General features: G+C 45.7%; 1 protein-coding gene across 2 annotated transcripts in view; it reads left to right on the top strand.

Annotated features, from left to right (window-relative positions):
* The first annotated feature begins 2,671 nt into the window (after positions 1-2,671).
* caskin2b (CASK interacting protein 2b) overlaps positions 2,672-27,654 on the top strand; it is a 281,832-nt gene continuing 256,849 nt past the window's right edge. The window contains exons 1-2 of one of the 2 annotated variants that reach the window (XM_043714379.2): positions 2,672-2,915; positions 4,148-4,657. In XM_043714379.2, coding sequence (XP_043570314.2) covers positions 4,564-4,657 — 94 coding nt within the window. In that variant the 5' untranslated portion in view covers positions 2,672-2,915; positions 4,148-4,563. Of the gene's footprint in view, positions 2,916-4,147; positions 4,658-27,654 lie in introns of those variants that run through there. The other variant, XM_088000436.1, reaches the window with a different exon arrangement.

Below are 27,654 nucleotides of genomic sequence, written 5' to 3'. Positions count from 1 at the left end.
ATCAGAGCATTGACTGAAAAGGTCTGTTAGCAGCCTGATAGAATGCTCATTAATGTGATGCCCCCCCCCCCCACTTTGACATTATGGGTACAGGAATTAAAAGAAAAGGGACTTGCATTTATATTGCACTTTTCACAATGCAAATTCACTGGCTTGTGAAATACTTTGAAAAATAGTTACATTGTATCATTGCAGGGTCAATAACAGAAGCCAATTTGTATACAGCAAACTTCAACAAACAGTGATGTGATAATTATCAGATAATCTTGAGTCTTTGTGATTTGGTTGAGGGTTATAATGGGCTTGGACACCATGAGAAGTCCTCTACTCTTTGAAATAGTACTGTGGGACCCTTACGATTTACCTCCTGAGTAGAAAGAGATTTAGTTTGAGACTCCTGCAAAAGACAGCACCTCCAACTGTCAACGGCAGTCTTGATTTTTGTGTTTAAGCTCTTGTTAGATTTAATGCCAGAATCTCAAGAGGTGTGAGTCAATTGACCCACAGCTGACCTACAAACTAGAGGGAGTGGCACAATGTTGAAAGTACCTGCAGTAAAACAGTGAAATTTCAGTCTTTAAAGCTTTCTTTTCTCTAAAAAAAACTTACTCAGTTGTAGAAGTACATTACAAAACATTTTGAATTACATAAAGTGTAATAAAATTCTACTTTTCTCTGTACGGCATGTTCCACTCTATGGTGCCTCAACATAATTGCAACATTCTTGGTGTTTACAGTGCATGTCTCACGTAGGGCATGCGGCCTTAGGGCAAATCATTTCCATTCAATATTACAGAAAACGTTCAGTAAAATCAGCTTTTCTCCATACATGTTCCACTCTGGGTCTCCCTCAATACAGTTTGAAAAAAGCGGAGGTATTTGCAAAGCACATTCAATACCAGGCACACATTGTCTCCAGCCCCTCAGTGTTTTAAGACTGAAAGACCTGTGACGGCAATTTTTCCTCATTGTGCCTCTACTGAAGCTCCTTCTCAAGTTTCCTGGACTACAATAATCCAATCCAAGGGTGTCATAATTACAGGTTCTTTAATTCCAGTCCTCTAATTTATCACCCTCCCAACCCACCTCATCTGAAGAGGATGAACAAATTCTTTGAATTTAGTGTAGCTTCTACACCTAGAATATACAAAACAGTGATTTGGGGGTGGGAAGGAGAGGTCAGCCACTCAATTAGATCATGGCTGGTGTATTGGTGTTCCCAATTCCACATTCCCCTCTGGTTACATCGAGTTGGTGAGGAAGAAGAGTTGAAGCCAAGTCAAATCAGCTCTGACCTTGTTGAATGCTGGAGCACACATGAGGGACTATATTGACTGGAATTTAAAAGAATGGGGTGGGTGGAATCTTATAGAAACACAAAAATTATGAAGGGAATGGATAAGATAGAAGCAGGGAGGTGGTTTCCACTGGTGGGTGATACGAGAACTAGGGGATAGAGTCTCAAAATAAGGGGGAGCAGGTTCAGCACTGAGTTGAGGAGGAACTTTTTCACCCGAAGGGTTGTGAATCTGTGGAATTCCCTGCCCAGTGAAGCAGTTGAGGCTACCTCATTGAATGTTTTTCAAAGGCAAATATAGATAGATATTTGAATAGTAAAGGAATTAAGGGTTAGGGTGAGCCAGCAGGCAGTTAGAGCTGATGCAACAAAAAGGTCAGAAGTAACAATGCCAGGGGATGAAGGAGCAGTGCTTCAAATAAACTTATTGGACAATAACCTGGTGTCATGTGACTTCTAACCTTGACCACCCCAGTCCAACACCAGTGCCTCCACATCACACAAAAGACCAGCCATGATGTTAATGAATGATGGGTCAGGCTAAATGGGCCAGATTACCTATTCCTGCTCCTATTTCTTATGTTCCTATAGACCCCCCCCCCCCCAAAACCTTTGACTCCTCTGCCTAACACAAATGTATCAACTTTGGCCTTAAATGTATTCAATGCTCCCATCTCCACTGCCTTCTCAGGTAGAGTTCCAAAGTTACCCATCTACCCATCTCAGAGAAAAAGAATTATGCTGATCTCTATCCTAAAAGGGTGACCCCTAGTTTTTAATACAGACTCCCCCCTCCCCCCACCTTTCCCTTGCTTCTGGACTGAGGAAACAGTCTTTCAGATCCACCTTGTGAAGGCCATTGTAGACTTTCAACACTTCTGCCAGGTCACCCCTCATTCTTCCACAGTCAATAAAACGTGGTGCTGGAAAAGCACAGCCGGGTCAAGGCAGCATCTAAGGAGCAGGAGAGAGTGACGTTTCGAGCATAATCTCCTCACCAGGGAGGATTCATCCTCGGATGCCGCCCGACCGGCTGTGCTTTTCCAGCACCACACTTTTTGACTCCGACCTGCAGTCCGCACTTCTTCCTCCATCTTCCGAGCTCCAGCGGTGACAAGCCTTTCCTCATAAGGACAATAACTCACACCATCACAGTCAACACATTCAGAAATGCACTCACGTTGCTGAAGTTAGAAAAAAGCAGCTTGCTGGGCGAGAGCGCTTGGCTCTTTAAATGGAGCGGCTGTGTGAGTGACAGGAGCTATACCCAATGCAATGGGAGGGAGTGGGGATTGCTCTCCAATGGTGCCCGGGGGTGGGGGTGGGAATTCCGCCTATCCAGGTGACAGTGTGGGAGAGAGTTTGGAGTGAAACTGGGATTGATCCCTGGGATTGGGGGAAAGGGAGCTCTCTGGAGGTGAAAGGGTTATAGGGAAAACCTCCCCCCAGAAGGATGTGACCCTCCTGGGAGAGAGAGAGAGAGATGTTGCTGGTAACCGGACGGTGAAAGTTGGCTGGCTCGGATTTGTCCCGCCCGCCTGGGGATTTTGTTCGTATTCTCTGTCTCTGCCTGTGGCTGTGAGCCCGGGTTCCGGATCCCACCGCTGCCGGCCCTCGGGTGAGTTTGTTCGGGACTCTGCCGTGCGCCTGACTCCCCCGACCCCCTCTGCATTCCGCAGGCACCTTCCCCATCCACCACACACACACACACCCTTTGTTGCTGTTATAACTCCCTCCCAGTGAATTCCTGAACACACCCCCCCCCCTTGCTCCACAATCCCGGCCCCTTCACTCAGGTGGGAGGAGGGAAAAAGGGGCGGGGGCAGGTTCGGAATTGGGATGTTCCTCTGGAACTCAGGGAAGTTGCTATTTGCTCAGGAACACGACAGCAAGGGGGCAGCACCTGGGTCAGGTGGGTGAAGGGGGTGGAAGGGGAATACAGTGAAGGTGCCGGGGGGGGGAAGGGGAATTCAGTGAAGGTGCCTGGGGGTGGGGAAGGGGGATACAGTGAAGGTGCCTGGGGGTGGGGAAGGGGGATACAGTGAAGGTGCCTGGGGGTGGGGAAGGGGGATACAGTGAAGGTGCCTGGGGGTAGGGAAGGGGGATACAGTGAAGGTGCCTGGGGGTGGGGAAGGGGGGATACAGTGAAGGTGCTGGGGGAGGGGTGGTGAATACAGTGAAAGGTGCCCCGGGGAGGGGGTGAATACAGTGAAAGTTGCCCGGGGGGGGGGGGGGGGGTGAATACAGTGAAGGTGCCCCCGGGGGGGGGGGAGGGTGAATACAGTGAAGGTGCCCCCGGGGAGGGGGGGTGAATACAGTGAAGGTGCCCCCGGGGAGGGGGGGGGGTGAATACAGTGAAGGTGCCCCTGGGGGAGGGGGTGAATACAGTGAAGGTGCCCCTGGGGGTGGGGAATAGAGTGAAGGTGCCCCCGGGGGGGATGGGGAGTTCAGTGAAGGGGTGCAGGAAAGGTGCGCCTGGGGGGTAGCTGTCCAGTCGAGGAGGGGAGAGTGTGGTTGTGTGTGTGATGGGAGTGTGTGTGTGATGGGAGTGTGTGTGTGTGTGTATATACACTGAAGCTGCCCCTTGCTGTTGGAGTTGATGTTGAGGCGCTGATACAGTGATCTCCAACAGCAGCTCCTTGATTTCCTTTTTTAACCAAGTTCTGTGATAACCCTGGGCACTGCAGCCAGGTCACCGGGCTGTTTGTACTGGTGACAGTAATTGCTGCCGGGGCAGCCCCTGACTGGCACTTGTCTCGATCAGGTCTAAGCGGGAAAAGGAGTTTTGTCCTCAGCCCACCAGCAGCACGGTTGCCTGGTTCTCAACTTCCCGGTGTCTTGATTCCTCAGATGGTGCTGTGGCCTGTGGTCTGTTAGACCAGGAGAGGATGGGTTAAACACTTGCTCGTGAAGCGAACTCCGAGAGAGGAGCAGCGAGTCAGACACTGGCACAGGGAGCAATATTGATCAACACAGAGCCAGCGTTCAAACATCTGCGATTGACCTGGAACTGACCGGGAAGCGGGAAAACTGACTGGAAACAAAATTGATCAGTTTCACTTTGAAGGAACTTTGCGAATGTACGCCAGTTGCCTGGGAATCTCTCACCCCCCCCCCCCCCCCCCTCAGTTCCCTGCCCAGGAAAAGACCGTATTGATACTGTGGTAATTCTGGCTGGGTGAAACAATATAACGAGAATGAAGGAGTGATACAGGGACTGTGCGGTTTCCCATGGCTGAATTGTAACATCGACGTAGGATTTAAATATGGGCAGAGAACAGGAGCTGGTACAAGCGGTAAAAAACGGCGATGTGTCCTCGACACAGAAGTTACTGGCCAAGATCAAGGCTACAAAAAGCAGTGAGTAACCTGATACCTTCTCTCTCAGCGTTTGCAAGCGCCACTCTCTGAAGCTTTCTGAAATAATTTTTATTTTTTTTTTCAAACAAAAATATGTTGATTGCGGGCGATTTTGGAGAATGTGCTTTTGTACTCGGTACCTTTAGTGAATTGGGGAGAGCCGGAGGCTGCTTTTTAATATAAAGTTGTGACTGTGTGTGTGTGTGGTTTGCTAGGGTGTGCACTCGGCTTAATTGCAGGGCTGCACGGCGGTAGAGTGGGGAAACTTGCCAGGCAATCCCGGAGAGGGTCAGTGGATAGGATGGGTAGGCAAGTGGGTATGGACCGAATCGCCTGGACTGATTGTGGTAGCCGCCTGTTGCGCTCTAATGCATTGTATCTGGAACTGAATGTCGCGCATACAACGGGCGGTAGATTCCCCCGCCCCCAGTCTTCATGAGCCTTCCCTTTCAAAAAGGGGTATCGCGAAGTTCCCAAACCTGTCCAACAGTGTCTCCTTGTTGTCAGATTTCCATCCCCCCCCCAAAAGAAAAGGGGTGAAAGTGACCTGGCCATATGCCAGTTTGAGGAAGATGTGAGTTCCGAGCGAGGGGTGAGTCACTACTGGTTTACCCCCTGCAGGAACAGGATTAGTCTGTCGGCCCTAAACAGTGAAGAGAACGTAGATTACAACTGGGAGATTTACCTCAAAGTTGGCACTAGCTGATGGGAGCGGCGTAAGATCCAGGAGACGCAACAAACCGGAAATTACAACAACAACCTGCATTCATGCCGCGCCTGTACACGAGCAGACATTTCTCCAAGCTGCTCCATGGGACAAGGGACAAGCTGTAAATCTATTAGGACAGGTGACCAAAGGTTTGGTAAATGGGGCTTTTTGTAAAAAATCAGGTACAATCTTTAATGAGTGAGACAGGTGGTGAAGTTTATGGAAAGAATTTGAAAGTTTCTCAGGGGTGAAAACTAAAACAAGGCCAGCCATGGTTGTGCAATTAAAAATTGGGGAAATTTGTTCATTAGTCAGAGATTTCAGGGCATTTTTGGATTGGAAGAGACTCCAGGAATTGGGAGAGTGGAGACCACTGATGGATTTTGAAACGAGGATGAGAAATTGAAGATTGAGCTGACGCCTATTCTGAAGAATGGAAAGGTCCACTGTCAGCTCAGTATTGAACTGATCTGCAGTAGATTCAACACTCTCACTGAGCACCCACCTCAGTATGATTTAACTTTTGATCAAAATCAGAAGGTCACATGATACCAAGTTTTATAATCCACCAGGTTTATTTGAAATCACAAGTTTTTGGAGCACTGCTCTTTCACCTGACCAGGCAGCAAGTGCTCCAAAAGTTTGTGATTCCGAATAAACTTGTTGGACTGTAACCTGGCGTCGTGTGACTTCCAACATTGTCCATCCCAGTCCAACACTGGCACCTCCACATCCCATCTTTGGATCACTGCTCCTCTTTAGGCAGGATTTGGGTTTGCTTGTTCTTTATTAATTCTGTGAAGCACCTTTTTTATTGTTGATGGAGTTGCTCCATCATTGTGAGTTGCTCATAAATTTCTTGAGCTGTTGCTTGTGATCAATCAGTTTCAGTCGAGGATTGCTGGACAGAAGGTGGACACATGAAACCCAGCTGTGATATCACTGATAGAAAAGTGGCATTTATTTCCAAGTGTTGGCTCCAGTTTATTTTTATTTTTAAAAAAACCTTTCGGCGAGGGTGAATGACTTCCAAATAGCACTTTTCAGCTAATCCCCTAAATGCAAGTCCAAAAAACCTTACCTTTTATCTAACATCTTGCCCAACCCAAATTGCATTATTGCCAAATTTGTAAATGTGGTTGCTGATGTAATGTGGGGAGGCCATGTCACATTCAGTGCAGCTGTAGTGGAACAGTTTACATTCATGTACTCCAAGCCCTATGTGTCTGGACAGTTTTCAACAGACAAACAGCTGGAGTAATAACTCACAGTGGATATCCCCCTGGAGACATTCCCTGAATTAAAGACTGAAGAGCTTATAAGCCTGTAACAATCCCAGATGTCAAGATTCTGGTGTTAAATTATGAAAGACTCCCTGGAATACAAACCTGTCACTTCTCCTGTGTAAACCATGGTAACCTAGTCTGTCAGCGCTCTCATCTGTGAATCAGTAGGAGCTCTAGAATACAGTGTATAATCCAGGATGACACGCTGGGTGCAGTAATGAGGGAGTGCTGCACTGTCTTTGGGATGAGGTGGTAAATTGAAATTTCCTCAGTTCATTGCAGAAGCAGGCCATTTGGCCCATTGACTCTGCACCGCCCCTCTGAAGACCCACACCCCTGGCCTACATGTCTGCAATTCCCATGTCTAACCCACCTGGCCTGCACACCCCTAGACACTATGGGCAATTAAGCCTGGCCAATCCACTAACCTGAACATCTTTGGACTGAGAGGAAAATGGCGCACCCGGAGGAAACCCATGCAGATACAGGGAGAACTTACAAACTCCACACAATCACCTGAAGGTGGAATCAAACCCAGGCAGCAGTGCTAACTACTGAACCACCCAATGTCAAATTGTAATCTAGATTTTGAGTGTGTGTGTGTGTGTTTGTTCGTTCCAGACTGGAACTCAAAACCACGACAGTGCTACCAACTCAGCACAGTTGTCATTGTGATGTAGAACATCAGCGTTGCTCTGTTAAGAGAGTGAAAGCTTGATAGATTGTTAGAGATGTTTTATTTTTTAGGCCAGATTCCATCTTTGGCCACATTGGTCAATACAAGATTGAAAATGGGACCAGTTCCCTTCCCAATCACTCCCTCTCTCTCTCCTGGTAGCATGCACTGCCTGATTTTCCTTAATTCCCTATTCCCAGGCCATCCGATTTGAACAGGAAAATCAGCCTGCTCCTCCCCATTCCCCAGGTAGTGCACACAGGACCCAATTCAGGCATCAATGATGGGGTGTAAATCCCTACCAAAACCTTGCCTGTTCACTTTGGAAGATATTTGGCTAACCAAACACTTCTAGTATTTCCTGTTTTTCAAATTTCCTTGTCTGTTTCCTTTGTGTGTTTTGCTAAGGTATCTCCACTCTTCAAACCTGGCCAGCTCCAAGTATGAAAAGCCATACAGACATCAGACACTTTGGGACAGCCAGCATCCTGCTCTTTCCTTGTCCTGTCCAATCCCCTCTGCCCTTCTGCTTTCAATGCAGAAACCAGCTTGAGTGACTGTGGATATCCAGCAGGAGGCGCTTCCTGTGCTTGAGAGAGGGGCCTGTAACTTGTGGTGATTTCGGATGTCAAGTTGTCAGTTTTTTGGCATCTGGCTTGCAATGTGTCAGTTATGCATCTCGGTCAACACTCTCTCTTCAGGGTCACTGCATTCTAGAGACCTTTGCATCAGCCTGGGTTATGTGAGTTCAAATCTCACACTGGAGATTTCTGTCCGTACACTGGACAGATGTTCCAATGCATCAGTGAGGGAGTGTCACAAGGCTGGAGTTGGCATCGTTTAGACTGCGGTGTTAAGCATCAGCCTTCGATGCTTTCCAACAACTCCCTCTTCCTCATCTCTCGCCTTTGATTTGGATAGCGAAATACTACCAGGTGGGCCCACTGGATGCAGGTACGCCTTCCTGTTGAGTGATATTAGCCTGCCCAGGTGACTGCAGCTTGCTGTTTTCTCTCTGACTGTTAGCTTTAAATAACAGTAAGTGCAGCTGCTGTTTCTGTGTCCCTCCTACTCTGGCTAGGGAACATGATCTCACCGTCAGCTACGTCTTGGTTGATGCTAGCCTGAATGCCAAGAGTGCTTGTTAGAAAGGACATGATGCAACAGAAAAACTATCCGTGAATGTGGTGAGCAGAAAGTCATTGAGTAATGAAGTCACAATGGGAGACGTGTCTTGTATCAGATTACCTTCTGCTCTCCATATCCACAGATTTTGAACTGAAAGTAATTTTGATTCATATTTTCCGTAGCTAAGTATTTTGGATGCCAGAGCTAGAAATGAAGATCCTTTTAAGGGTCAAACAGAACAGTCCCAGAGTTTATTGAGAGATGGTTATACTCATCAGATGGTTTATTTAAGAGTATGGCTCTCCTTTAAAGAGAGGTGGGCGCCACCAGGGATACAGTGCTTTGCTTCCCCCTTCTGACTCCATTTTGATTTAACCCCTTCCTCCTCTCCCTACCACTCTCTCGCTTTAGAGGGTAGGCATTACCAGGAATAGGATTTGCAGGTAAATGTTTGATTGTCCACATGGGTGATTACTGGCAGTAGTTAACGGGAAAAGTAAAGTAAAAAGTGTCACGGTGACTTTGGTGATGGGGAAAGTCACTCAGTTATGTGTGATAATCCTGTGGTGTGGTTCTCTATAGGGAGGCAATGGTATTGACCCTGAATTAGTATTACAGAAATCCATGTGATAGTCTTGGAACCCGGGTTCAAATCTGACCATGACAGATGGTGGGAATTTGAATATGACAAAATCTGGACTCCAAATTCAGGTCATCACTAGATTCGATTGATGGTAAATGCCAAGAGTGCACTTCTACAGGGGTTGAAGTGCTTTATGTTTCCTCCTGGTGGGCTTTATAGGACAATTAGTTACTGATTGGGAACACGGTTGAATAGTGACGGTGGGTAAAGATGGGAAGTTACACTGATGATTTAGTGGAGGGGGAAAACCATTCAATTGTGTGTGATATCGAAAAACAAAAAAAAAACAGAGCAAAGGTTCTGATCACTTTGTGTCCTCCAACACCCTCAAAGTCGTTAGAAAGAAGTGGGCACTGCAAGGGTTGGAGTGTTTTATATACCCCTCCAACTCCATTTTTATTTCATCCCCTCCCTTTCTTCTGACCATCCTCCTTTTAATAAAAGTCAGCTCAGTTCTTTAGGATGATTGGATAATTTTGTGGTAGGCTATTAAAATACAAAATAGGAAAAGCTGTGTTGTTCCCCAGTGGGAAGTTGGTCCCTGGACAAGGAAAATATTCAGTAGGGAAATGTAGGAACTGATGTTTGTGCTAAATTATAGGTTCGCAACAATTCCCTACGAAAATCTTCTTTCGTTGTATGGTTCAAAATGTGGATCTTGGTGTCAGAAATCCTGCTTAGTGAGCTGCGAGTAACCATAACGTTCATTGATCTGATCTTACAGACATGGCTTTTAGGGGTCATCAACTGGACTTACTCATCCTGTGTTAGTCTCAAATCCGTCTATGAGTTCAATCCATCCTATCTCTAACATCCTTTTCTCTCACAAGTAGGTTAAACTGACAGCAACCTGATAATTAACTCCAGAATTAGTTTGGTAACACAGACTATAAGTATTGATGAGAAAAGGTACGTTTTGTTGAAGCTTTTCATCTTGCTGTCATCAGGACCGTTCACAAGGAGGATCAAAATAAAACCGCATTCATACCCTGAGAAGTGAGTGCTGATTGGTTGGAAGGTGGACTCAGTCTGGTAGAGGCATTGCAAAAGAGAATATGCCAGATAATGAAGACTGACAGTTAACTGTCAAGATTTGTTTAAATTTTAAAATGGGTAGATTGACTCTGGTCAGTGAATTATACAGAGAAATTAACCAGAAAATGGCTGTTGCCTGTTTTGTTGAGTTGAAAGAAGCACATAAGTTCTTTTCTGTCTGCAAATAACAGGGCTCTTGTTATGAGTAACTACCCGGACCAACAAGTACCTGCACTGCCAGCCCAACTGACAATCCTGAGTTGGCTGAGAGCATGATTCTTCATGGACACATGATTGTTGAGAAGATGTTGTTCAGTCACAGAGTCACATCCGATGTTGGGCATTACTTTGTGTATTGGAAGCATACGATGGTTGGATATGGTTAGTACTTTGTTGCAAAGAGCCAATGGGGTTTGCTGTTTGGTGTGACTTATTAGTTTTTTGAGTTTTGGCCGTGGTTTGCAATCCCTGCAGCATTCTTTAATTGTGGGGAAAAAAAAATGTATGTTCTTATCCACTAGCTGCTTCAAAATAAAAATTATTCCATGTGGAATGTGAATTAAGAAATTCACATTCATAAATGTAGCCGTAACACTTGCTTCACAAAATGCCCCAGTATTTGGATGGTTAGAATAAGGCACTTTCTGCTTCAAATTCTTTCCAACTGGCCAAGAACGAAATGTCTCTTGAGTTTCCATTCCAGCCCCTGCTGTGCCCGACTAATTAATACTGAGAGCACAAGCTGCTAATGTGCAGACCACAGCAATCACAAGCCTTCCAGACACTTCTCATCTGACGAGGCTCATTAGGATTGGCAGTTTCGAGCCTGGGGCTGGTCTCGGCCTGTGCCTTGCCACTTATGTTCTCTTTTAGTTGCCATTCGTGTTTCCTACTCGGCTCACTGTGTTGTGCCCGGCAACTTTCTATCTCCTGCTGTTGGTGCTGCCATTCCCTGGAGTGACACTCCACAGGCACTGACTGCCTTTCTGCTGTGAGCCCAGGCTGTGAGGAGGGCACTCCAGTTAAATCTTATCATGTCTGCTCCCGGTGGACAGTAACACACACACACGCGCGCACACAGTCTCACACTCACGTGCTCGTACACTCAGTCATGCGCACGTGTTAAGATGATAAAATATAAGAGCGGAAGTCGTCCATTCAGCCCATCGAGGCGGCTGCACCATTCACTGATCTATTAATTCTTTACACCACTTCCTTGCCTTTTCCACATATCCTCGATTCCCTTACTGATTTAATTATACTTGATGACCCAGCCTAAACGGCCCTCTGTGGTAAATAATTCCATAGATTTACAGTCCTCTGAGAGAAAAAAGTCCTTTTAAATTTCTGATTTAAATATGCAGCCTCTTATTCTGAGATAATGCACTTTGGTCCTAGACTCTCCCACAGTGGGCAACAACCTTTCCACATCTACCCTGTCAACTCCTCTAAGAATCTTATACATTTCAATAAGGTCACCTCTCGTTCTTCTAAAGTCCAATGAGTACAGGCCCCAGATACTCAACCTGTCCTGATAAGGCAGTCCCTCCATACCTTATATCTTCTGTGGACTGCCTCCTGTGTTAGTGTATCTTTCCTTAGGTAAGGGGAATGAAACTGTTCACAGTATTCCAGTGATGGTTTGACTAGTGCCTTGGACAAATTCAGGAAATCCTCCCTAGTTTTATATTCCATTTCCTGTGAAATAATGGTCAATATTCCATTTCTTCATATAAACGCACAACATGGACACATTTTTAAAGGGTGAGAGACTGGGAAAAAGTAGGTATTCGGTTACATCTGAGTGTTCTCAGACGCTTATCACTGCAAGTTAACATGCAGTTGCACCAACCAATTAGTAAAGTAAATGGTATTTTAACTCTTAATTCAAAGGGTTTGAAATATAAATAAGTCTGTGTAGTTTGTGTAGAGTCTTGGTGGGACCACAGCTGGAGTATTGTGGACAGTTTTTGGTCTCCTTACTCAAGGAAGGTTCACTGGCCTGATTCCTGGGATGATGGGGTCTGTCTCATGAGGAGATATTGAGAAAACCAATATTCCCTGGAGTTGAGATGAATGTGAAGTGATCCAACCGAAACATATATCAAATTCCTGGAGGGCTTGATGAGGTAGATGCTAACAGGTTATTCCCCTCTATCTACAAGCCAATAACTATGGAGTTGTGGTCTCTGAATAAGTGGCCCACCATTAAGAAGTGAGGTTCCCTCACTCAAAATTCTGTGAAATTTTGGAATTCTGTATTGTAAGTCCTCCCCTGCCATGGGTTATTGGACAGGACACAAGAATAAGGATTCTTTCTGATTGTTGTCCCTTTGGTGAGAGTATTGAGGAAAATTGGTACCACATTGGGATTTGATCTCCAGACTGATCTGCTGTATGGACGTTTGTTCACCCAACGCCTTTCTGAAAGAACTGTGAGCAGTGAGCTCCTCGTGCTGAAGGGAGGAGCCTACTTTCCACCTGAAAAGATTGTTCCCAATCGGTTCGATACATGGAGGAGGAGGAGGAGGAGAGCCTTTAGCTATCAGAGCGCAATTGCCCCTCAGGGTAGATACACAGGGGACTGAGACTGTCCTTAGAACTACCTGTTAGAACATAGGATAGTGAAACAAGAAAGGAATAGAACAGAAATTTATTGTCACTTGTAATTTTACATGAAAAGTACAGTGAAGTCTTTTGTAAGCCACCCTATTGTGGCACCTGCATCAATGACAGAAGTCATACATAATAGTAAGACAGTAAAATTAAGGCAAAATTCATCACAGTTCTGTTAATGGCTCCTGGGCCTGGTGAAAGCCAGTTTAGGAATGATAGAATACCCTGAAGGTGCAGCCTGGACAAGACCGCCATTCCGGGAGGAGACCGTCTTGCTGGGCCACTAGAATGCTAGGCCAGAAACCTCTGCTGAAGAACGCCACCCTGAGCCAAGACAGCCTAGCAGGCTGCTGGAACACCTGGAAGCCAAAGAGGAAGAAGACCTCCACGCTGGGAAGAGACCTCCATGCCAGAGCAAGAGAGCAGCAGTGTGAATTCTTGGGTCTAGCTATCATGCCACATGACAGCTGGAGAAGAAAAACTGGGCGCTTCACCCTAATCCCTTCTCACATCTCACTAACTTTACTTTGGCACAGCCTGACCGCTTCCCTCGGACCTTGGTTACCATGGTGTGTGGTGATCTGTAAGGCAGGCAGATGCTTAAGCTCCTGTCATACAAGAGGAGGTAACCCTTGTGAAATAACTGATCCAGCCACAAGCTCTGAGCTCACCTGACCTCAAACTCTGCCGACGATCACTAACCATCTCAAACAAATAAATATTCCATGGAGCTCTGTTCTGATGAACACATGCATTGGTTGCCAGTGAGATGGGTTCTAGGATTGCCAGTATGTGGATGGGGCAGGGTGACTGTTGCAAGGCTGTGGTACTCGTTGGCAATTCAAGACCTGGAACAATTGGAGCACTTCTTCCATCAGTGTGCCTCCTGGAATGAGCTGGCTGGGTGGTTAGGGCGGAGGGAGCCGATTACCCCAGGCACAGTTTGAATAGATTGGAAGGACCCTGGTTATCTTCACTAAGAATCTCAAGCTGACTTGCTGGAGAGGAGAGGTTAATATATTGCCTGCAAAGCAACTCCTAATGCAGTATGCCAATGTCCATACCGACAGTGTCAGCATTCTGCCTGTTGCCTGTCATCTCCTCAACATACTACTTTTGCTTACAGAGTCATAGAATCCCTATAGTGTGTAATCAGGCCATTCAGCCTGCTGAGTCCACACTGACTCTCTGAACAGCATCCCACACACACCCATCCCTCTAGCCCTACATTTCCCATGGCTAACCCACCTAGCCTGCATATCCCTGGACACTGTGGGCAATGTAGCATGGCTAATCCACCTTCACATCCTTTGGACTTCTTAGTGTATAAGTTGCCATCTTGTGAAAGTGCTCTCTCCTAACTAGGAGAAAGTGAGGTCTGCAGATGCTGGAGATCAAAGTTGAAACTTTATTGCTGGAACAGCACAGCAGGTCAGGCAGCATCCAGGGAACAGGAGATTCGACGTTTCGGGCACAGGCCCTTCTTCAGGAAGATTCAACTCTCTCCTAACTATGAAAGGGAAGTAGAAACTTGGAGGGTGAAAAGAAAGGAATAGACCGAGCTGTGGAGAAAGACAAGCCATTGGAGGGAATGGGGAGCTTGATGTGAGTCTTATTTTTGTGACGAATCATGGTCCCTGTGGTTTAGGACTCATTCGATTTAAACGGCAAATTAATTGTTATGTCGCTTTCCTGCTTGAATCAGGTATGTTTCTTCTCCCCTTGCCAGACAGAGGGATATCTGTGTGCCAGGAAAGAGAGCTCTTGTCACCACTGAAGGCATTCAATGTGATCTCTGTTCAGCTGTTGGGCCCTGGCAGCCTCTGCTTTGGCTGGCTTTTTACTTGTGAGCACGAGAAGAAAGACTGTGGATTTGCTCATCTGTCCCATTATGTCATTGGGTGTTCCTTTGGAAGAACGTTTGAGTGAGGCCCAGATTTCAGAGGTCCCTGCCAAACCGTCCTTCCTTCCAGTTCTGTCAGATTTAATTGGCTTCTTTGTTGAAAGGGAATCATTGCAATGTTGAAGCTGCAATGGAAAAGGTCACTTGCTGCACTGTCAGATGAATGCAGTGTGCAGTTGTTTTACATAAGGCATGGCAGCACGGGTAAGAACATTTTTAGGTTCCTCAAGCCAGCTCCGTCAGGGAATAAGATCATGGCTGTTGGCTAACGACCCTTTTGAGAGGAATTTCTTCCTCATCTGTCTTCAGTTGGAGACTCCTTATTTTGTAATTGTTCCAGCAGTTTTAGATTCAACCAAGACAGTTCCCAGCCTGCCCAGCCCCACTCTGGACCTTGTGCCTTTCGAGAATGCCAGCTCTCACTTTTCTAAACTTTGAGTGCTGGCCCAAGCTAAAAAAATGGCCACTTGCTCCGGTGCGGCTTCTCTGAACTGCTCCCAATACAGGATTCTCAATCCATATTGACAGTGTAGGACTCCCTTCCCTGCCCATTCACTGTCATCTCCACAATGTTGTTAGTTCCTTATGCATAAGTTGTTAGCATAGAATCATATCATAGAATGTCCACAGTATGGAAGCAGGCCATTTGGCCCATCTAGTCCACACTGACCCTCCAAAGAGCATCCCACCAAACCCATCCCCCTACCCTATCCCAGGAACTCTGTATTTCCCATGGCTAACCCACCTAACTTACACATCCCTGGGCGCTAGGGGTAATTTAGCACGGCCAATCCACCTAACCCGCACATCTTTAGACTGTAGGAGAAAACCTACGCAGACACTGGGAGAATGTGCAGACACCACACAGACAATTGGCTGAGGGCGGAGTTGAACCCAGGTTAGCAGTGCTAACCACTGAGCCACGGTGCCACCCCTAATATTTTCTATTTTATGTGACTTGTTAAAAGCTACTTGTTACATCTTGACATCTTGTAAAAATATTCACAGGCCCATTCTATGGAGCACCTTAAGTCTCAGTGAGGTGATGTAAGAGGCTCTTTAAGAATGGGGTCTAAACTGACTGACTGCTTTCTCATACCTTTCCAAACCAAGGATTTCAGCAACTCTTTTAAGGAGCTCAGTGATAAAACCACTCCATCAATGGGGACCGTGCCATTCAAGTAACAGCAGGGGAAAGAAAACCTGGAAAGAATCTATTTGTAGACACCACGCTCAGAAAGACACAATCTGTCAGACAGAAGCGAATTGTGAGGGTGAAATGCTGTCAGGGACTGATCTGCTCCAGAGAGTGGGAATAACTTGAGGGGTGAACACCGGAGTGCATTGGCAGAACGTTGAAGTGTTTCAATTGAAGTGAAAGTTCACACCACAGTAATACATAAGCTACCTATTGCATCACAAAGCAGGTCCACCATACGGCCTACTCCTCCTATTTTTATTTGATTCTGCTAACAACAATACCTTGTACTGAAGGAATAAGGAGGATCCGTGCAGTTTGGTGCTCTTTTCAAAGTTGGGAGGCATTTCTTCAAGAAGAACATGATTCTCCAAACATGAGAGAGCAGAGTATATTTAACAAAAAAAGACAAAAATCTATATTTCCCTCAATCTGGGCTGTGCCTAGGCTTCAGTTTTATAAGAAGTAATGGTCAGTGGGGATCTCACTTGTCTAGTTGGCATTGACCATCTCAAAGGCATATGACAGCAGGATATTTGACCTTCAGGGCCATTGCAGTTGAGGCCAGCCCAGCCTCCAGTTCACAGAGATACCCTTTGTGGCTCGAGTTACTGAGGTCAGAGGTAATTCCTTCGTGAAATGATCGCCCAAATGTCACCTGACTGAGACTGTCTGAGTCAACCTGCATCAGGGGTTTGGACCGGAGTGTCTCCTGGTTAGTGTTAAGTTGTACATCACTGGGCTGTGCTACAGTCCGGGCTTCTCAGCTTGGCAGTTGGGAAGGAAAATGCCGAGTCAGAAGGTTATGGCTTCAAGCCCACGTACAGAGAATCAAATACTAGGTGTCGACTCACGCTTCAGTTCTGCACCACCAGAGATGTTATGTCCTGATGTGACATTAAGCGGACATCACTTCCTATCTCTTAGGTGGATCTGAAAGATCCTATGGCCTCCTTTCATAAGAGTAGAATAGTCCATTCTGACACCTTAGCCACCGTTCATCCCTAAACCTGCATGACTCTGTTTGGAAGGGAACAACATTTGATCTGGTCCTCCTCGCAAGGAGAGCTGGCTGTGTCCAACTGGCTGCTAGGTTTCTTGTAGTCGTGGCTACATTTCATTGGCACTTCATTGTCTGTAAGGAGTTCTGGAATGTCTCAAGATTGTGAAAGATGCTGCGGAGATTCGAGTCTTTCTTTCCGTTCTGCTTTAGTTGCTCTGCAGGCATCTAGGGGAGTAGGACACCGTGCAGAGCCGCCTCCAGCCTATTTGATCTTTCAGTTAGACCATGCTTGATCTGCACCTCCATTGCTAACCTGCATTTGATCTACTTCCCAAAGCTTTACTTTTCCCATGTTTGTGTTAGCAGCTCTCTGAAGCCGACTGATGTTTCGGCAGGTGCTGCTGGAGCTGTTGAGTGTGATGTTTGCCGACAGAATCTCGAGTGTCAGTTCACTAAACACAATTCGATGTAGTTTGAAGTTGATGAATGTTTCTCATGATTTGTTAATGAGCAAATTGCCTTGTGGATGTTATCCTGCTAATGAGACACAGTGGCATTGAGATGGCACGGGTTGAGGAATGTGACCTAAGCCATCCCTCTCACCACAACGCGTCCCTCCCCACCCATTCCACCTTTGCTCCACCCATAACATTGGCCTCAGGCAGCAAGCTGTAGCCAGAAGGTTACTCCAACTCTGCCCTAAGTAGCAAGTAGGAGAAAGTAAGGACTGCAGATGATGGAGATCAGAGTAGAGAGTGTGGTGCTGGAAAAGAACAGCAGGCCAGGCAGCATCCGAGGAGCGGAAGAATAGACGTTTCGTGCATAATTCCTGAAAAAGGGATAATGCCCAAAACATCGGTTGTCCTGCTCCTCGGATGCTGCTTGACCTGCTGTGCTTTTCCAGCACCACACTCTCCACCCTCAGTAGCAACTGCAGAGGGGCAATCCAGTGAAAATAAATGCTACTAACCTGATTAACCAAGTACTATGCGCAGTTGTGGTCACCTTGTTAGAGGAAGGATGTTATTAAACTGGGGAAGATTCAGAAGAGATTTACCAGGATGTTGCCAGGAATGGAGGGTTATGAGGAGAGACTGGATAGGCTGGGATTTTTTTTCACTGGATTGTAGGAGGTTGAGGGATGACCTTATAAAATCATGAGGGACACAGATAAGATGAATAGCGAAGGTCTTTTCGGTTGTGAGAGTTCAAGACTAGGAGGTATATTTTTAAGTTGAAAGGAGAAAATGACACGCGAATCACAATGTTTTTTACATAGAGAGTGAAACTGTATGTGGAATGAATATCCTGAGGAAGTGGTGAATACAGGTACAGTTACAAAGTTTAAAAGACATTTGGATAAGTTCATGAATAGGGAAGGTTTACAGGGATATGGGGAGAAAGTGAGGTCTGCAGATGCTGGAGATCAGAGCTGAAAATGTGTTGCTGGAAAAGCGCAGCAGGTCAAGCAGCATCCAGGGAACAGGAGAATCGACGTTTCGGGCATAAGCCCTTCTTCAGGAATCTTTTTTCCTGAAGAAGGGCTTATGCCCGAAACGTCGATTCTCCTGTTCCCTGGATGCTGCCTGAATTACAGGGATATGGGCCAAGCACAGGCAGGTAGGTCTAGTTTAGTTTGGGAATATGGTCAGCATGGACTGGTTGGGCCGAAGGGTCTGTTTCCATGTTGTTTGACTCTATGACACAAGGACAAAGTTCAGCTCCTGGCTTTTCTGTCAGACAGCCGACTCTCTCAGAATGTCGTTTCTCACACCAAGGGGGCATACTATCATAAAGTATCTGAGGGCAATTAGAGTACCTTCGTAACAATGCCCATAAAAGAGAAGAGAATCCGTTTGAAGTGATGTGCAAACAATGTTTTTAAAACATAACTTTTCAAACAGCGAGTGGTTATGGTCTGGAACGCGCTGTGATGGAGGCAGGTTCAATTGAGGCATTCAAAAGAATGCCGATAATGGTTTGGATGGAAAAGATGTTCGGGGATATGGGGGGGGAAAGGCAAGACATTGGCACTAGGGAATAGAACTTATGCAGGCAAGATGGGCTAAATGGCCGCCTTCTACAATGTAACTGTTCTGAACATGCTTTCAGGATGGGGAGAAACCTCACTGGATCCGTACCCAGTACTTGGCACATCAGTAACCAGAGGACACCGGTATAAGATAGCTGGTTACAGTGTGGAAGGTGGACATTTCTTTTTAATACAGAGTGAGTTGTGACTAGCTGAGAGAGTGTAGTAGGAGCAAGTTCGATCACTACTTTCCCAAAAGGAGTTAAATAAATGTTTGTCCAAAAAAAAGGTATAAAAGATGAGTGGTCATAGCTGGGGCTATGAGGCGAATTGGAATTCTCTTTATAAGAGCTAGCAGTAATGTGATGGGCCAAATCGCCACCTTCCAAGCTGCAAGGTACTTTGATTCTGCGAGGTAAAAGGAAATAAAACCTGATTGAAATGACCTTTTTTCTCAAGGCTAAATAAAGGCCAGTGCTGTAAACCATCAGATGGAGTGTGTGGCCAGAGATTCTGGACACAAGTTGATCTGAACTGTACGAGGTGGGAAGGAATGGCAGCTTGCTGAAGACCACATCCTTGCTGTATGAACGCACACCCGCATTTCATTTTGGTTTGTGTCTCGTGAACTGACTGGTTCGAATATGCTGAGCCCATACCTACCCTTTCTCAGTCAGTACTTTCTGTTGCAGGAGATATCTGAGGCATTGAAGAACACTTCAGTATCAGCATAGCAATACCAGCCCAGGTGAATGATCCAGGTTTGCACATCCAGGTTGGGGGTGACAGGGACACTTTGTGTTAGAGTTAAAGGCAAGGAGGGCACAGCAAGGTGTTGCTGATCCTATCCACCCAAGTTTTTTTTTTCAATAAAAGTCAACACTTTAGCCAGTTTGGCCCTGAGAAAATTGGCCATTTCAACTGGGTTTTTATTTTCCTTTACCTCCCAGAATCAAAGTACTTTACAGACTAGAAGATGGTTATTTGGCCCATCATGCTGCTGTTTGAAATAGAATTCTAATTCATCTCACAGCCCCAGCTTTTAACCCCTCACAGAGTCATAGAGATGGACAGCACGGAAACAGACCCTTCGGTCCAACCCGTCCATGCTGACCAGATATCCCAACCCAATCTAGTCCCACCTGCCAGCACCCGGCCCATATCCCTCCAAACTCTTCCTAGTCATATACCCATCCAGATGCCTTTTAAACGTTGCAATTGTACCAGCCTCCACCACTTCCTCTGGCAGCTCATTCCATACACGTACCACCCTCTGCCTGAAAAAAGTTGTCCCTTAGATCTCTTTTATACTTTGCCTCTTTCGCCCTAAACCTATGCCCTCTAGTTCCTGACTCCCCCATCCCAGGGAAAAGACTTTGTCTGTTCACCCTATCCATGTCCCTTATGATTTTATAAACTTCTATAAGGTCATCCCTCCACCTCCGACGCTCCAGGGAAAACAGCCCCAGCCTATTCAGCCTCTCCCTGTAGCTTGAACCCTCCAAACCCAGCAACATCCCAAATTTTTGACTTATGTATTTGGTTCCCTTTGGGAAAGTTAATATTCTCTGACCACGCATTCTCAACTGTACGCAACTCGCAACTGTTTTTAAAAGCAAACTTCCCATCTTCCCCTCTTTAACCAATGATCTTGAACCTGCATCCTCTGGTTACTGACTTGCCAAATACTGGGTACAGGTTCAGCCAGGTTTCTCTCCTTCCTGAAGCACAGTGTTGTTAATAATTGCTGACCAGCAAAAGAGGCTGAAGAATGGCTTCTCGATATTGATGTTTACTTGCAGATCATTAAATGTAAGACACTTCGTCCAGAACTTGCATTAAGATTACATTACAGTGTGGAAACAGGCCCTTCGGCCCAACAAGTCCACACCGACCCGCCAAAGCGCAACCCACCCATACTCCTACATTTACCCCTTACCTAACACTACGGGCAATTTAGCATGGCCAATTCACCTGACCTGCACATCTTTGGACTGTGGGAGGAAACCGGAGCACCCGGAGGAAACCCACGCAGACACGGGGAGAACGTGCAAACTCCACACAGTCAGTCGCCTGAGGCGGGAATTGAACCCGGGTCTCAGGCGCTGTGAGGCAGCAGTGCTAACCACTGTGCCACCGTGCCGCCCACATGCCACAAGCAACTTGTAACTGCTTGGTGAATTTTGACACACACAACTGGAAAGTTCCCTCCTATGAACTGAGCTAATATCTATTCCTTAGCCAACATGCCTCATTGAGATATACAGAATTATTCAGGGAGTTGGCAAGGTAGCTGTGGAGACATTGTTTCTCCTTTTGTAGGACCAGAGAGCATCATCTCAGAGTATGGGGTTACCCATTTAAGACCAGAATGAGAAATTCCTTACCCTCCGAGGGTAGGGAATCAATGGAGTTCTCGACCACCGAGGACTGAGGATGGTTCCTTAAGTATGTAAAAATCATAGAATCCCTGCAGTATGGAAACAGACCATTTAGGCCATGAAGTCCATAGCAACCCTCCAAAGAGCATCCCAACCAGACCCACACCCCCAACACCTTACCCTGTCCCTATATCCCTGCATTTCCCACTGCTAATCCATAAGGACACAAGACATTGAAGCAGAAATTAGGTAATTTGGCTCATTCAATCGTAGCTCAACCCCATTCTCCCGCCTTCTCCCTACATTCCTTAAACCCCTAACAATCAAGAGCATATCTATTTCTGTCCTAAATACAGCACTACCTCGATTATCTGAACGAGACGGGTGGGGAGCATTTTGTTTGGCTAACCCATCTGATCGTAAACAAGTGGTCATTTGAGAGCCGGTTATGGAAAATGACTCTGTTATCCTGCAATGCAGGCCATAATGCCGTGTAACTGATAACTGAATGCTGAGTTGCCTAATGCTGTTTTTACGGGACCTTGAGATCTTGTTTGGACATTCCAAAATTCGGATAATTGATGTTTGGCTAATCGAAGTTGTACTGTACACTCAGTGACCAGGCCTCCCCACCTTTCTGTGGCAGCAAATTCCACAGATTCACCTGAAGAAGTTTCTCCTTATTTCCGTTCCGAAGGGTCTTCCCTTTACCCTAAGGCTGTGCCCTCTGGTCCTGGTCTCTCCTGCTATTGGAAACAACTTCCCAACGTTCACTCTGTCCAGGCCTTTCAGTATTCTGTGACCCATCTAGCCTGCACATCTTTGCACACTGTGGGCAGTTTAGCATGACCAGTCCACCTCACCTGCACACCTTTGGAATGTGGGAGGAAACCGGAGCACCCCGAGAAAATCTCCCAGATACGGGGAGAATGTGCAAACTCCACACAGACAGTCGCAAGAAGATGGGTTTGAACCCAGGTCTCTAGCTGTGAGGCAGCAATGCTAACCACTGAGCCACCGTGCTGCGCTGAGGCAAATAGATTTTCAATCAGTAAGGAAATCAAAGGTACTGGGGGGAAAACAGGAAAGTGGAGCTAAGGATTATCAGGTCAGCCATGGTCTTAGCACTGCTGCCTCACAGCACCAGAGACCCGGGTTCAACACCCGCCTCAGGTGTGGAGTTGCACATTCTCCCCGTGTCTGCGTGGGCTAAATAGCTGACTTCTGCTTCTGTATCTTGTTGTCTTATTAAGAAATGTGATGTCTGGTTATTTATCTCGTTGCCACTTGTGGGATCTTACTATGCACAATTTTGGTCTCTAAGTTTCATGCATGACAACAGTGTCAAATTTACCTCATTAGCTAGAAGGATAAAATGCAGCAGATACATAGAAACCATCCCCTGCGAGATCCCCTCCAAGTCATTCACCAGCCCAACTTGGAAACATATCGCCGTTCCTTCACTGTCACTGGATCAAAATCCTGGAATCACTCTCGAAGAGCATTGTGGATCTACCTACAGCACGTGGACTGCAGCAGTTCAAGAAGACAGCTCACCCCCACCATCTCAGAGGGCAATTAGGGATGGTCAATAAAGGCTGGCCCAGCCAGCAATACCTGCATCCCACCAGTGACTTAAAAATAAAACACTTTTTAATACCCTGCAATCATGAAAAGTACTATTTAAATGCAAATCTTTCTTCATTTAGATGGTTGTTAGGAGAGGAACCTCCAAAGCAGAAACCACAAAGGGAGCAGAATTCACAATCCCTTTTGATGTAAAAATGGATTAATATTGGAAAAAAAGTTCAAAAAGTGATAGGTGAGTGAGACCAGTACAGGCACAGACTGAATGTTAAATGTCGTATTCACTGGAATTGCTACATTTCAGGGGCAATTTTATTCAAGGTTTTCCAAAAATTAGGGTGAAATTGTGGTCGATCGAAGGAACTGAATGTTGGACAGTGTAGGAGTAAAGGCAGAATTGTAATAATTATAACCACATCCTTCTGGAGTGACACTAAGGAAACACTTACACATACTCTGACACACACACACACACACAGAATTGTTAATTTTAAAACTATTGATTATTTTGTTTTCCTCGTGGTATTGAGGGACATTGGTCAAAGGCAAGTAAACAAAGTTTGGCCACAGATCATCCATAATCTCATTGTTTGGCAAGCAATGTAGAGTCTAAATTCCCCCTTGTAGTGGTTGGAACCAGGTAGGTCTTATTGACTGTGAGATCCTTGACTTGGGTTAGATTAGATTAGATTACTTACAGTGTGGAAACAGGCCCTTCGGCCCAACAAGTCCACACCGACCCGCCAAAGCGTATACCACCCAGACCCATACTCCTACATTTACCCCTTCACCTAACACTACGGGCAATTTAGCGTGGCCAATTCACCTAACCTGCACATTTTTGGATTGTGGGAGGAAACCGGAGCACCCGGAGGAAACCCACGCAGACACGGGGAGAATGTGCAACTCCACACCTGAGGCGGGAGTTGAACCCGGGTCTCTGGTGCTGTGAGGCAGCAGTGCTAACCACTGTGCCACCGTGCCGCCCACGGTTGTTAATCTGAGTCCGTCAGGGAACCCTGGCTGACATATACAAACAGTGGATTTAGAATATCCTCTGTTCAGGGACTGACTCTGAGCTGGCTGGCCACAGCACTGAGCACAAGTAAATAAAGAGTGACTTAGTGAAGGGATACCAACCTCTGTGCAATTATTTCACCTCTGTATTGTGAGACTATCTTAAGGAATTTGTGCATGCTACTTGTTGGTTAAGGCTACATTTGGGGTACTTTATACAATTTTGGACACTCCGTTATCAAAAGATTATTGCAGGCCCTGTGAGGATTAGAAAGGATTCACTGGAACGATACCAGGATGGGAGCCTGTCGTTTGGAGAAACTTGACAAACTGAAGCTTCCATTTGCTGCCGGAGGAAGATTAAGAGGGAGTGTTCAAAATAAAAAGCCAGGATGTGACGGATAAGCAGCAGAAAAATTGTTTATGTCAACTGATGACTGACAAGAGGATATATGTTTGTGATTAGTACTTGTAACACAAAGGGAGGTTAGAAATAATATTTATGCTGAAAAACGATGCATTTGTTGAAGTTTGCACCTTGTATTTATCAATTTAATTTGCAAGAATATCAACTTAAAAGAGAAATGAATTTTTTATCATATGAATTTTTTATTATATGCATACAGTGTAAACACCTTGTTCTCTGTAAATGCAAGATGCAAAGCTTTGATAATTTTTTTTCAGCAATACTCTTCTGTACCACTAAAGAACTATAAATAATATTCACATGGTTATTGGAACAAGGAGTATTGTACAAGTTGCTCTCAAAGGTTAACTGGCTCGAGCGTTAATGAGATAAATAGATACAAACAAAAATGCTTGAAAGATGCATGGAAGAGAGCAGGGGAATATGTTGACAGCAGAGAGTTCCAGTGGGGGAGTCAGCACTGGGTTGGATTCAATGGGCTAAACAGCTGTCTGTAACACAGGTACTCTTGAAGAATCATTGGAATTCTAATAGGAATGTTCTTTTGTTTTGAGGACTTGGACATATTAAGCAGTTAATACTGTTGGCACCAAGGGATACGATTTGCTCCTTGGGGAAAGTTCAAGAAAAATTCTTCATATAAGACTGCCATCTTAAAAGGAATTTTTCTCAACTGTGAGTGGAGGAAAGTAGCCATGTTCCTCTAGAATTGATGAAGAGGAAAGGTGCTCACAGAATGACTGGGAGCGTAAATACTTCCATATCACCAAGTGGATATGGACATGGTAAGTCCAGATCCAAATGTGCAAAGCTGCTTGGCAGAACAGATCATGACTGGTCAGGGAATCCTAGGAAATCTAGTGTGAGGGGGAAGGGGCGGTTTCGAGCAGATAACAGATCCCTGTGTACTTCCACAGGGAGTAACAACACGACAGTGAGTCGGGTTGGTTATAACTCTTTCGTGGTCGTATATTAGGGTGACTCAGTTGGTAAATTCACCATTACCTCCATAGGGTTGATGGTCTGCTATTGATGTCCTTTTGCTTAGGAAGTAAGGGAGTAAATAAATACCTCAAAGGCTCGAGGCAGGAAGGTAAAGGAATTTCATTTGTTTAAAAAAAACCCAATGAACTGTAGATTCTAGAAATCAGAAACAAAAAACAGAAATTCAAACCGCACAGAAATTCAGAAGTTCAGAAACCGTTCCGAGAAAGGATAATTGGACCTGAAACGTTAAATCTGCTCTTTGTCCACATATGCTGCCAGACCTTCTGATTTTCCCCAGCAATTTCTGTTTTAACTTTTATTTGGAGTTGCGCTGTCAGCTTCCCATTTAAAACGAGACCTTAGTGAACTGATCCCATTCAGTGTGTTGGGTGTGAGTAAGTTGATGTGATTATATGGTGGTTTTGGACGCAGTTACCAGATTTGCTGATCTGAGTGAATTGAGCATTTGGTCTGCTGGCTGCAAAAGTAGCCCAACTAAGTAACTAGGTATGTGGTGTGACTTCACTGTCCCCAGCTGTGGAGCCTCCCTGAGGTCAGGGTTTAGACCAGCAAGGAGAGATGACCCTGAACTCTGTCAACAGCACTACGACTGCCTCCAAGCGAGGTGAGGTGAACAGAACCTGGTGCTGGACAGGGTGTGTGTGTGCGTGTGTGTGAGAGTGTACATGTCTGTATGTGTGTGGGGTCACTGTAATTGTGCGGCACGGTGACTCTGTGGTTAGCTCTGTGCTACTTCACAGCGCCAGGGACCTGGGTTCGATTCCAGCCTTCGGCAACTGTCTGTGTGGAGTTTGCACGTTCTCCCTGTGTCTGCGTGGGTTTCCTCCAGTTTCCTCCCACAATTCAAAGGTGTGCAGGTTAGGTGAATTGGTCATGCTAAATTGCCCATAGTGTTCAGGGATGTGTAGGTTAGGTGCATTAGTCAGGGGCAAATATAGGGTAGGGCGAATGAGTCTGGGTCAGTTGCTCTTTGGAGGATTGGTGTGGACTTGTTGGGCCGAACGGCTTATACCACGTGTGTGTGTGTGTGTGTGTGTGTACACATACACGTACTCATTCAGTAAGGGAAGAGAAGAGGATATCTCCTTCCAAGATTGTGCTGTCTTTTTCTGGGATAGGTATCTGTCGCACTGACTTACTGACTGCTGTTCAAAGAAACAGCCTGAAACCATTTTATCTGATCACACCTTCCAGCAAGGGGGACGAGACATTGCCGCCCACCCTTCCCCAACCTCCCACGTGACCAAGTAGATTTTCAATTCACTATGGGCCTGCAGCTCCCTGCCCAATGTCACATGGAACATTTCCATCAGAATCAGGCACTTTGCTCTCTTGAGGGAATCGAACTTTTAAGTGTTGCAAGTTGAAATTACATGTCAGCAGCAATAAGGCATTTTGGACCCCTCTTCATGAGAGTGAGATGAGACTTTTCTGAGGGGAACAGCCGGTTAATAATGGCTGATACTGAATCCTCAGCGTATACTTTACGTGGAGGGGGCAATGAGGCAGGTGGTCGATTCTTGCGGAGTGCAAACACTGAGAAAGGTAGGATAGTATCTCTGACAGCTCATCAATGGACTATAGCCTCCAAAATTAGAGACTTTAACACCTGTCTGACCCTCTTTGAGGGGCTAAAAGGCCTTTTTCTGGGGATTCTATGTTTTGACACGTCTCGAGCAAGTGGGACTTGAACTCAGACCTCCTGGTCCACAGGTCGGGACAACAATGCTAATTGGTTAGCACTTCAAAAACCCAGCATTGGCCCAGTGGGTTGAATGGCCTGCTGAGTCTGTAATGGTACAAAGCTGGGTGGGAAGGTGAGCTGTGAAGGGAGCATAAAGAAGCTGCAGATTTCATATGGAATGATTATTAAATGATTGGGCAAGATGAAAGCCGATGAAATAAAATATCATTTCCTGTGTCTTTCTTTGGTAGGAAGGATGTAAAAGTGGAAACTTTATTTTAAGTGATGAGCAATTAGTAAGTGTTAATGGAATTTGAGTAATTAAGTCGCAAAATCAACATGCAGATATAGCAAGCAAACTGGGAAGTAAATATCATATTGGACAATAAGAGCAAGGAAACCTTTTGCAAATATTCAGTAAAAGTTATAAATACAGTACTGTGTACAGTTTTGGTGTCTTCATATTCGGAGGCTGTTTTCTCTGGCTGAAATCTCTAGCCTGGGGATATGGGGGCCAATTATTTTGAACTCATTTAAAAAAAAACGATTCACTGAAAAGATTACAAGTCCTTGGAATTCCCAACCCCAGAGACTGTGGATGCTTAGTTGACGATTAAATTCAAAACTGAGGTTTATAGAATCCTTACAGTGTGGAAGCAGGTCA

Source organism: Chiloscyllium plagiosum, unplaced genomic scaffold (genome assembly GCF_037043375.1).
Source record: "Chiloscyllium plagiosum isolate Xiang-an unplaced genomic scaffold, Cpla_swu_hap1 HiC_scaffold_25, whole genome shotgun sequence".
NCBI classification, from domain to species: domain Eukaryota; kingdom Metazoa; phylum Chordata; class Chondrichthyes; order Orectolobiformes; family Hemiscylliidae; genus Chiloscyllium; species Chiloscyllium plagiosum.
This window is presented reverse-complemented; position numbering and strand designations above follow the sequence as displayed.